The 11,767-nt window shown below is 36.1% G+C and overlaps 1 protein-coding gene across 1 annotated transcript; it reads left to right on the plus strand.

The window, feature by feature from the left end:
• Positions 1–600: 600 nt before the first annotated feature.
• ctdspl2a (CTD (carboxy-terminal domain, RNA polymerase II, polypeptide A) small phosphatase like 2a) lies at positions 601–8,792 on the plus strand. Its single transcript, XM_007246519.4, has 13 exons — positions 601–788; positions 2,801–3,009; positions 3,181–3,319; positions 3,554–3,700; positions 4,231–4,452; positions 4,567–4,654; positions 4,743–4,854; positions 5,119–5,205; positions 6,430–6,492; positions 6,783–6,862; positions 7,044–7,170; positions 7,246–7,341; positions 7,449–8,792. The coding sequence occupies exons 2-13, from the start codon at positions 2,824–2,826 to the stop codon at positions 7,512–7,514; spliced, it is 1,413 nt and encodes a 470-aa protein (XP_007246581.2). The 5' UTR covers positions 601–788; positions 2,801–2,823; the 3' UTR covers positions 7,515–8,792.
• The last annotated feature ends 2,975 nt before the right edge of the window (positions 8,793–11,767 follow it).

Consider the following 11,767-nt stretch of genomic DNA (forward strand, 5'->3'; position numbering starts at 1 on the left):
TTACTTATTATAGCACTCACTCTTGTGTATTACTGCTTAAATTTTGTTGGATCTAATAGTCAACAGTTCCTCAAATTACCTAATTGTTTGGACAAGCATTTTCAATAAAGCAAGGTATTCTGGGAATGTGCTCTCCTATCAATTTCCACAGTTTAAAGTTATCTGTTCAATAGAGAAGGTTTTTGTTTTTTATTTGTGGTCCATGCATTGATATCTGTGTGAAATTCATGTTAAATCATATGTAATATAATAGGCCTACTGTAAAGCTTCACTGTTAAATACACCTTAATTACGTATTATAAATTTGTGTAAATTTCATAGAATTCCAGTTCTACTTCTTGCATTAATTGGAATTTAGGGGTCCTTAATTCATTTCTGAATATTGTACATCTAGTACATTTTTTAGAGTAACTCGAAAGTGTCTGAGTTTTGTTTATATTTCTACTTTTGTGTTGTGTTGGAGTTTCTTTCCGCAGTGTGTATACAGTGAGTAGTTTGTACAGCGTGTGAGTGTGTAAGTGTGAGTGAGAGAGAGAAATGCAGGTGAAGCTCAGCTCAAACTTTTGCTCATGCGCAACATGGTGCATTCATTATCATCCGGGTTCTTTCAAGAGCGTCTCGGTGAGGAGGCGGGAAATGGCGTCCCGAGAAGCCGTAGGAAAGCTATCTGTCTCTTCGTGACTCATACTGGACGGACGGGTGAAGGACAGAGACGTTTACCGCGGTCTCCGCCGTTGTGGCTGGCTCCGCGGCCACCTCAGGACTGTACCGGCGTTAACACTTGGCGTGTAAGTAAAGCGGCGTGCTGAGAGCGGCGTGCCAACATTCGGGGCTACCCTGCAAAAAAAACGTACCCGTGCGCCACGGCTGCGGTGCGGGTTCAAATCCCGCGTCTACCCGCCTCGGCTGCGCTGTGTCTCATGGCGACTCGGTGCGGGTTCGGTTTTACTGTGCAGAAAGAAACACGGCGGCGGGGGAGATTTTGAACGCGCCCCCGGAGTGCGTGTCGTTTCCCCGCCGTGAGATTTGTAGTTAGCGCTGCTGCTGTTCTCCGCTCCGCTAACGACGCAGCAGCGACGTCGCCAGACAGCTGGAATTTGAACAGCCAGCTAGCCTGTTAGCGGGCTAATGTTAGCAGGCTAACGCTAGCAGCATTAGCAGCAGGACATCGTTGTTCAAAAACGCGATGTCAGGTGATTAATATTAACAGCGTTTAATTACAGTGCCCATCCGAACCACGAATGACTATAGGTCAGAACATTTATTTATTTATCTCTCAACGTATAGAGATAAACAGGAGTTAACGCAAGCTAATTTAAATTAGCCTACTCTGAGTTAGCTAACTAACTAGCTAGTTAGCTCAGCCAGCTAGCGCTAGATTACGAGTCGTTTGTATTTCTTAATGTTTTCAACCCAGCGCAACCTAGTCATTTCATCGCAACACCCGTTTACTTTTATTAACAACCGATCTAGCCGTGTTCTCCCGGGCTTATTTGTTTGCATGGTAGTGGTACGTTTGCTGCTCTTAGTTTGCTAGCTAAGCTAAATAGCTAGAAACAAAATTAGCTTCAGGTTAAGAGAGACGCGCTAGCTGCTCTCCAAGAAGACATGTTTCACCCCGCCCACTTTGTCCGCTACTCAAGTTCTCTAGCCGCGTGTGGACAGTTTCTCTTCTTATTAACCTGTGTTTGAGACACACTAAAACGCTGAAACACTGTTCTCCCAGAGTATCTGTCAAGCAGCTCGGGTTTTACATTGTTAAGTGATGTGAGGGGTGCCTTGTAGTTTACAGTCATGCCCTCAGTTTCAAGTCACTTCACCTAACGTTAATGTAAACAAGGCAACTGTGCAGTAACTGAATTCCCAAATACTATAATATTTTTAATCTTATAATTAATCAACGCATGCTGTACAAATAAGCACAAACATGCTATATAAATAATTTTAACCCATAAGAGCCAGACCCAGTTCTGAATATCGATACAAAATCGGAAATTAAATCAGTCAAGTAGTTTTATTGTCAATACGTTTGTCAGATTACGTTACTTTCCTTCCCAAAGTTACAACAAATGCAGCAAAATAAAAATATAACAATACAACAAGGTCACAGATATAGCCATATGTGAGACATTAGACATAAGAGGATAGTGCAATAGTGATTGGAGAGGATCAAGATGGAATGACGGTACCATTGTAAATAGAACCTGTATAGCATTGGTGCAATATAGTGGTATAAAAGCTTAAGGCTTGTAGAGTAAACGAGTGCATGAAGTTCTTTAAATGTTAAATGAATAAAACAGCTCATTTGTGTTTGTGCACGACTGTTAACATTTTATGGTTATTGCAAAATGTAACATGGTACAACAATTTTGCAATAACTTGAATTTAAAGAATTAAAGTGTTGTAAGGAATTTTACATAAACTCTAAAGGGTCTGTGATGCAAATTATCGTGGGTTCTTTTGGGTTAAAATAAATACAAATAGTATTTTAAAAAATGACAAATATTAATAAATCTACATTTGCTACATAACACTCATAACATGCACGTAATTAGGTGTATTTTTTGGGTTGTTTGCAATTAAGGGAACAATAAATAAACTTGATTCAGCCTTAAGAATATAAAACAACTCTCAGCAGTTTTGTTATTCTTACACTTGTGTATAAAACCAGTTAGTTATATATATTAAAAAGTTATTTGTGTTCTATATCATTGTCTGTACTGAATAAGTCTTTCCACAGAGAACTAACCTTTTTACATTTAAAGTATGTGATACAAAATAATCCTTTCTTCTCTTCCAGTCTTACATGTAACTTTTGGGACAATGAGGCTGAGAGTGCGCAAAGCATCTCAGCAGCCGAGTCCTACCCAACCAGCCCGGACCACCAAGGCTAAGAGGAAGCACTCCGAGGTGGAGCACACAAGGCCCTCAGGAGGAGCCAGGATGCAGAAAAGTGATACTGGCATCTTCTCCACCATCAAGAGATTCATTAGGGGCAATGCTGTCAAGGTCTGGAGCTTGAATTTTCTCACATAGCATAATTCACATTATTAGTTATTATGACATGTATTAACATTAGTATTAAAGCCATCACGTGTTTATTTATTTTTTATTGATTGGTTGATTGATTGATTGAAATTAAATGATTAAATCACATGGCCATTCTTTCTGTTTTGTTAGGTGGAGCAGTGTACCCCTGCTAAGAGGAGCCGTGTCGACTGTGACTCTGACAGTAACTTGATCACGTCCACCCCACCCACTGGGAACCTGCCCAGCAGAACTAACCCTAGAACTCGTAGGAAAGGTCCTGCCAATGGAGGTGTGTTAGAATACAATATAGCAATATTTTAATCAAGTATTGAATAAGTGTCAGTACTAAATTAGTATGACCTCTCAAAGATTTAGTACTACAATGTAAACAGTGCTTTTACTGGGCATTTTTATATATTTTTTCCAAGTGTTATATGATCATTTGCATACAATTTAGGAAACTATCACTAGTTAATGTTAGAATGTCTCTTAAAGTATGAGCTGCTAACTCTTTCCTCCTCAGACACCATGGCATGTGAGAGTAAACTGGTGAAGCCTAATGGAAAGCTGGAAGTGCAGACAGACACTCCTAGCAGCCCGCCCCGCACCACATTGCTGGGAACTATATTTTCTCCTGTTTTCAACTTCTTCTCGCCAGCCAACAAAAATGGTATGTTTGTATTTTGTCCTGATTTATTTTGTTTCTTCCTAAAAATGAAAAATCAATGAATAAAAGCATTATTACTCCAAGGAAAGTTAGTGTAGTTCAGAGACCATTCCTTAACAATAACCTAGGTTGTTAATCTGGTTCTTAGGTTCTTAAGATTGCTATACGGGTTCTAGTATATGGCTGCTAATGACTAATTTTGACAAAAAAGCTTGGAATCAGGCAATTATTCCCATAATTTAAAACTTTAAATTTAAAGCATGTCATTAATAGTCAGTATAAAATTCAAAAAGTAACAAAAATTCAAACTAATTTGAATTAATTAAGGAGCAGAATTCTGCTAGTTCAAAGTATCTGTGGCTTTGCTAGTTCAATGTAAACGTTTGCTGAACAATACTAAACTGAATGTTTTATCGGTTAGTGTTAGTTTAAGGATATAGTGTCCATAGTTTAGTTTTTTTTTTATTTTTTCACGGCAATAACTTTAACACTTTTAGAGTAAACATTATTCTAATCTTTTCCTTGACCACTAGCTACGTTGGGCTCAGATTCTCCTGGGCAGGCGGTCGAGGCTGAGGAGATAGTGAAGCAGCTGGACATGGAACAACTGGAAGAGACTCCCACTAGCACTACCACAGATGGTAGTAGAGACATAACGTTTGATCCAGCGCTAAACTCAAGACCTTTGCTGCCGACAGACACAACAGTGGAGGAGGGGGAAATTGCCACTGAGACTGATATGCCACCTTTGACAGGTGAATGTTTAAAAATAAGTAGCCTGTTTGTAGATAAGTTTTTGTACAAAAAGCATGTTGTGTGACTCGTTTAAAAAAAATGGTAAGTAAAAACTTTTCAAACTTTTCTGATAGCTGTGGGATCAAACAGCAATTATCCTGATGCCCCACCATCCCCTCCTGCAGAGGGGACATATGAAGAAGATTGGGAGGTCTTTGATCCGTAAGTAAAAAAAGATCAAGAACAATAATCAGCAAGGCTTTTGATGCTCACTGGTGTTTTTAGTATCTAATTTCTATGGTCTCCACAGCTATTTCTTCATTAAACATGTACCGCCGCTGACTGAGGAGCAGCTTACACGCAAGCCAGCACTTCCACTCAAGACCAGGAGTACACCAGAGTTCTCTCTCGTCCTGGATCTGGTGAGTCATTTTTTTTTATTGTGTTTGTGCTTTGAAGGGTTGTAAAAGTGAAGGAGTGAAAAAAAATCTCCATTTAATTTAATTATACCTAATGTTTTGATTATCTTTGGTTGAACTGATTGTACTTTTAATTATATCAATAAAGCTTTACACAATTATTCTCTGCATTATTTGGGGACAATACAGTATCATTAAAACTTGGCATAAAGTGATTTGATTTGCATTTACTGAATCTGCTACTTAATACATTTGTTCATCTTTTAGGATGAGACTTTGGTTCACTGTAGCCTGAATGAGCTGGAAGATGCAGCCTTGACTTTCCCTGTGCTTTTCCAAGATGTCATTTACCAGGTATTCATGAAGGTTATCTTTATCCAAGCTTAAACACACACTCTCTTCAGTATTTTTTAAATAAAGTAAAGTAATACCATATATTCCACTATTAATCAAAACCTTGTATCTAGCTACCTTGTCTAGGTGATGTGGTTGTTCATTTAACCTTTTTTCTTCCGATACAAAAAATGTTATTGTAAACATTGCACACATTGATATAATAAAAATATGTTTCTAAAAAGTAAAGATGATGGGGTTTTAGGGTTCCTTAATAGGCCTTACAACTTAAAGGTGAGCTTGGGCTATTGCAGTCATGTGAGAAGAATGAAACAGTAGTGCTATGCAAAAAAACAAGTTGCATGTAAAATGGAGCTAAAGCAGACAACAGTGCACACAGTGGATGAATACAAACTACAGTCTGTGCAAACATACTGTAAACTCAGGGCTAAAATAACTATGCAAGCAGCAAAGGATGGTAGTAATTATACACTGGGGAAAAAAGGGATGGGGGAAAACTCCAGCTGTCTGCTCATGGCAGCAGTGATTGTGTGTATCAAAAAAATATATTTATTTTTATTATTATTATTGTCATTGTCCTCTTTCTACAATGTGTAGTTGTGTGACTCTTGCCCATCCTGTCTGCATCATGGAGGAGAGCTTGAACAATAATTAGAATAATAATTAGTTATTGATGTATTGCACAATATATGACTTTGTATTTTTTTTGATGACCTTGGTATTGTCCATTGTGTTTCAAGTTGGGTTACATACTTGTAACCAAACGTTACTTTATTACTCAAGACTAGTAGGTGGTTTAAAAAAAAAAATAAGCAGCTTTTCAAAATATGCTATGCTATAAATTATTGGCAGGTAAGTACAGAATTCCAAAAAAAATCTCCCAAACAATTAGTCTAAATTGGTTTTAAAATGACAGTAGTGTTATTTTATTGCAATTATTTCTGGGACAATACATTGTCCAAAAATATTTTTGTTGTGACAGCCCCTTTTTGTAATTTGTTTATTTAAAAAAAATGTCATCAAGATAAAATGTTCAGCTAATTGTGATAATGATTTGGGATTATTTTAACCAGCAATTTGGGGAGGTAAGGAACATAATCCTCACTTTATACTTGAAAGCTAACACAAACATACAGTTTTGTGGTACATCTTACAGATTTGCTAGTAGACTTCTCTGCATAACATTTTTCTGAATTTATTTTCATTTACTATTTTCTTTTTCAGGTATATGTCCGGTTGCGACCATTCTTTAGAGAATTCTTGGAACGCATGTCTCAAATTTATGAGGTGACATTTGTGTTTTATATTCACACCTTGTCTACGTTGCTCTTCAAATAGGATTAAGCTTTTGTTTTTTAGATTGTATAAAATATTGGAAAATAATGAAATATTAGTAGTATATCTTTTGTAATACAAGTGTGTTTTAATTTTTTTTATAGACAAATACTCTAATGGTAGCATTGCATAACTATATGTATATGTTTAGTTAGAGTATGATGACATTAGAAGAAAACTCATGTTCTATCAAAGTGGTGTTTAGATTTTCTGGCACTAAAATCAAAATCTCTCTTTCACAGATAATTCTTTTTACTGCTTCCAAGAAGGTGTATGCTGACAAGTTGTTGAACATTCTGGATCCTAAGAAACAGTTGGTTAGGTCAGTTGATTTGCTTATGTCTTGTTGTCTTCATTGTGCCACCAAAACTTGAAATGTTGACAGACCTTTTAAGCATTTTTCACTTTTTAATAGAAAGCAAGGGGTACTTCAGTACAAAATTGATTAGCCCTGTTTGTTTTTTTTTTTGTTTTTTTTTTCTGTTTTTTTTTTTCGTTGTCAGGCACAGATTGTTTCGTGAGCACTGTGTGTGTGTCCAAGGAAACTACATAAAAGACCTAAACATACTTGGGAGAGATTTGTCCAAGACGATAATAATCGACAACTCGCCACAAGCCTTCGCATATCAGGTTGGTTGCTTTTTTGCTTGGTTGGTTTGTTTAAGTGAGAATATTTTGATGCTCAAAATATATCTTTCTTTACAGCTGTCTAACGGGATTCCTATTGAGAGTTGGTTTGTGGACAAAAATGACAATGAGCTCCTCAAGCTAGTCCCGTTCTTGGAGAATCTGGTGGAATTGGTAAGTTGGGGGTGTGTGCTTGGAGTGGGATATGTACCGTAATGCCTCAGCCTCCTGTTGAATGTTTAGATTATTTATTGTTCCATGTCTTCGATCCTCTTTTGCAGAATGAGGATGTTCGCCCTCACATAAGAGAGAAGTTTCGCTTACATGACCTTTTACCCCCGGATTGAGGTGTCTCAAAACTTGTGGACCAAGCTGACTGTTTTAATGAATTGGAGTTTTCAAAAAAGGGGACAAAAGTATACAGGACTACGAACTCTAATGAGGATTTCAACTACAGATTTACCTTTACTGGCTATGTTTTATGTGGGGATGGGGTGGGTTCTCAACAAAGGTTTAAAAAAAAAAAAAGGAATTTGGAGTATGCATACATTTTATATAAACATGTAAATGTAATTGAAGGAAAGAACAATTCCTCAGCTTTGACTGCCTGGCCTCTAAACAAATATTTGATAAGCCTGGGCTTGACAACAGAGGACACTCTTAACGATTTCTTTTTTTTTTTTTTTGCCTAAATTGGACTTTTATGTACAGCGCTGTGGAGAAGAGGACTGATGTCACTCCTTTTGGTGCTCAAAGGGACACTCTGCCCTTACTAGCCATCAACTTTTCAACAGGAATGGCCAGTTAATTAAGAATTCATAAACATATAAATATATACATATTCAGTTATGTGTGTATATGTATATATAACATTTGTACATATGTATTTTCCTGTCAGGTTTGTAAAACGTTCCTTTCGCTCTTGAGTTCAACATGCATTCCTTTTAGTTGGAAGGCTTGTTTGATAGACATGCTGACTTTTTATTGATTTTTACAATAGGTTTGAAGTTTTATTTTTAAACGGCTTCTCTTTTATGCTTTATTTTTTAAATGCTTTTGATTGACTGGTTAAAAAAAGTGAACATATCCAGTCACCTGTAAGATGCGTAGCATATTTGGGTTGGGAGGGGAGGACGTGAAAATAATGTAAATCACAACCTTTTTTTTTTTTTTTTTTTTCCCTGCCTTTTATGTGTAATTGGCTGTTAAGACAGATGAATCAAGACATTTTTGGTTTCTGATTGCTTTAGGCTGTTCTTATGTTTATGGGTAATGGGGGTTTAATGTTTTTATTAAATTGTTAGTTTGTTTTATATGCCAAGTATAGGTAAAATGTAAAATACTCTATGTGCTTTTGATTGCTTTCTGTGGAAATAATGCTTGGTCTCTTTATGAAATGTCTGGTAATTGTAGCACCAGCACATGGACTAGCCTAATCGCTGCAAATGCATCATATTCAGTGTTTCTCCCTAGCCAATTCAATCTTTCTTTCAAACTCAGACCGCTATTATAGGAATCACCATGTACAATTCTACCTCTCTGAAGGGTAGACCCTGCGTTTCATTCAGTGTTACCCCAATGTTTTTTTCTATGGACGTAATACATTATTTTTATGTATCATTAAACCTGAAATGGGTGTTTTTTTTTTTTTCCCCCTTTTTTTTTTTTTTTTTTGTTTTTTTTTTAAAAGTATTGTTTTATGGCATTGTCACGCAAGGCCTTGACTGTTATTTTCTTTTCTTTTTTTCCTCTGAAAATGAATGTAGCTTGTGGATAACTTGTTTCAAACCTGCCTAGCGTAATTTGAGTACATATTTACATATTTCATGTTTTGCACAAAAAAAAAACAGTTTTTAAAATAGGAACTGCAGCATCGTACAATTTAGCACTGGCATGTGTCGGTCAGTATGGGAGTAAAATCAGTCCTGAATTCAAAAAGTGGCAAAATGCTTGCGCCTCTTGGGTAAGGGTTGTGTTGAAAATCACTTCACCATTGCTCAAATGTTTTACAGTATCTTCTTTGATTTTTAAATGGTAGTTTTGTATTTTCTGAAGATCAGCGTTTTAGTGTCGGGCCTGTTTGAAGATATATCTGTTAAATGTTTAAGTTGTTTAAGCACTTTTAAACTGTAAAGGAATGAATGTAAACAATGAGGCAGTTTTTAAGCGGGTGTACAATGACTTGTGTGGTGGTCCTATTGAACAATGCAGCTTAAAATCAAGTGTCTATGACTGTGCCATATTTATAGAATATACTTATGTCGCTATGGAGTGTACAAATGATGTCAGCAATTGGACATGAACTAATCTATTAATGTGTGTGACGACTCGTGTAGAGTTTTTTTTTGAGAGGAAGTTGTTCAGCATTCTGCTGCTGCACAGGGATGAGGTAATGCATGGTGTGTTTGAAATCATTCACTACCATGTTAAATTATGTTCCCTGTATTAGTGCTCTATATTTATGTTGAATATATGTTGATTGTTACATGACCATGAATATGGCACAGTTTTACACACCGATTCAGCAAGTCTCAGAGGCAGCTTTCCAACTTTGAGTAGAATTCAGTGGCAGATGACAACTCTGAAGCATTCAAGTACCAAAGAGGGCAGGACATCATGGGATCTAATATTGTGGTGTTAAAGGACAATGGGAGTATTTTGTCAAATGATTAATTCAACTGATATAACTGTTTACTATTAAAATATTTAATACAGAAGTGTAGCTTTATAATGCAGCTAAGAGAGCTAAACACCTCAGTATTATTTTCTCTAAAATGGCTAACAGTCTCAGTATAATGATCTTTTTTCTGTTTCGTTTGGATTGACTAGATACATATGTGTACAGTGTACATTTGATATAACAGTGGTCTTCATACACTGAGCCTAATGTTTACTTCATTAGCCAGATCAAAGTCCATTAGTTGTAAAATTGTTCTGATGCATTCAATGAAATTCATACTGCATAAGTCATTTGCCCTAATGTCTGAGTTGTCCTTTAACAAATATTATTTTCTGTTGATGGATTAATGACTGAGGAAAACAGAAAAGAGGTTACCAAAATAACCTGCAGTCCACTTTTGTTCACAGCGCCAAATCCCTTTCGGGACTTTTTTTTTTAAACAATACTTTTTCTCAATTAATGAATGTTGTGAATGGGTATTATGGCAATAACATCACAATAGCCACAGCAATATTCTGGCTTTAGAATGTTTTAATATGTTTAAATAAGTTGAAAAACGCCTGCGCAGTGCTACAATTACTGCTTTTTAAGTTTCAATGAATTGGTGTTTTAAACACTGTGCTGCACTTAATATAATTAAATGTAAAACAGAAAACCTTATTTTCCATAGCGTGACATCATCAGGGTGGGTCTCTAAACTAGCACAGTGCTTTAAAGGTGGGAGGGGGAGGTAAAACATGATTCATATTTTTTCCCATGCATTCTCTGGTTCATGGTATCCAAAAATCAGATTATTTGATGGCAGATTATGAACATTTTTTTTAATATAAGTGGTTTGTTATTGTGATTAGTCCTTAATATAAGCTGGGGCAAAAACTGAAAAGATAAAAGTGTAGATTAATTTGACTTTAAATTGGTCTAATTCTGTGCTTTTGTATCAAAAATGAATCTGTCCTCTTTGAATACTGATCATACAATTCACAGTATGCTCATTGTGGAGCAGCATTGTGAAGCAATTTTACCTTAACATAACTTTACTGTGATGTTCCTATTACCTGTAAAAGAAGAAACTGTACTAGTTATGTAATTCTGGTGAATCAGGCTGGACAGTGCTTGTCAGAACTGCATAAAACTGTGTAACTAATTCTGTAACCAATGTTCTAATACAATGTACAGTCCTGTATTATTGCACCACTCTCTCAATCCACATTCTTATTTTACTTTTAGGGACTGTTCTGTTTCGTTCAGCCGTTAAAATTTGTGCAACGTAATTGAGTAGTGGCTCAAAGCACAAATTCCACTTTTGTGCAACATATGACAATTCTCACATAGTGGTTTATAAGGTGTTGTGGTGATTAATTTATAAGCCAAGGCTTCAGGCTAGGTGGGCTGCATTTCTCAGCTACTATTTCATAGAAGGCTGTTACAAGATAAAGGACCATTTGTATACAAATGCAGCTCATGTATCCTTCAATTCACTTGTTTAACCGCATTTTTTGAGCATGTTTAATGCGGAAAAAAAACAATTAAAAACATCATCACAGAAAGTTGGGGAAAATAGCTCATTATAAAATATTTGTTAATATTACAATTACCTATGTCTGAAGAAACAAAAAAGCACATGGGTGACATTTGGCAACTTGACTGCAGCCATGCAATGTTGGAATTTGATGTAATGCCCACCTCTAAAATGTTAATATTTTCATATAGGCCTATTGAGAAGCGCCATCTGTTTACTTTTTATTAATTGATTTTGATGTATGTGTCAGTATTATGGCACATATGTATTACAGTATTATGTTAGCTAGGACTTTACCAAGTTTAACCCCAGTGAGTGTTCTTTTATTCTATGAACTTTAGATTGGAATCTTCAGATTCCAAACAAGATTTTAACATTTATTTGCAGAAAATGAGAAATAG

The sequence above is a fragment of the Astyanax mexicanus genome, chromosome 2, assembly GCF_023375975.1.
Source record: "Astyanax mexicanus isolate ESR-SI-001 chromosome 2, AstMex3_surface, whole genome shotgun sequence".
Taxonomy (NCBI): Eukaryota; Metazoa; Chordata; class Actinopteri; order Characiformes; family Acestrorhamphidae; genus Astyanax; species Astyanax mexicanus.

Bases quoted from the DNA above. Each gene is read 5' to 3' on its own strand.
- ctdspl2a (XM_007246519.4), top strand. From the start codon at position 2,824: ATGAGGCTGAGAGTGCGCAAAGCATCTCAGCAGCCGAGTCCTACCCAA. The intron at 3,010-3,180 runs GTCTGGAGCTTG...CTGTTTTGTTAG, and splicing joins TTAGGGGCAATGCTGTCAAG to GTGGAGCAGTGTACCCCTGC. The intron at 7,342-7,448 runs GTAAGTTGGGGG...CCTCTTTTGCAG, and splicing joins TGGAGAATCTGGTGGAATTG to AATGAGGATGTTCGCCCTCA.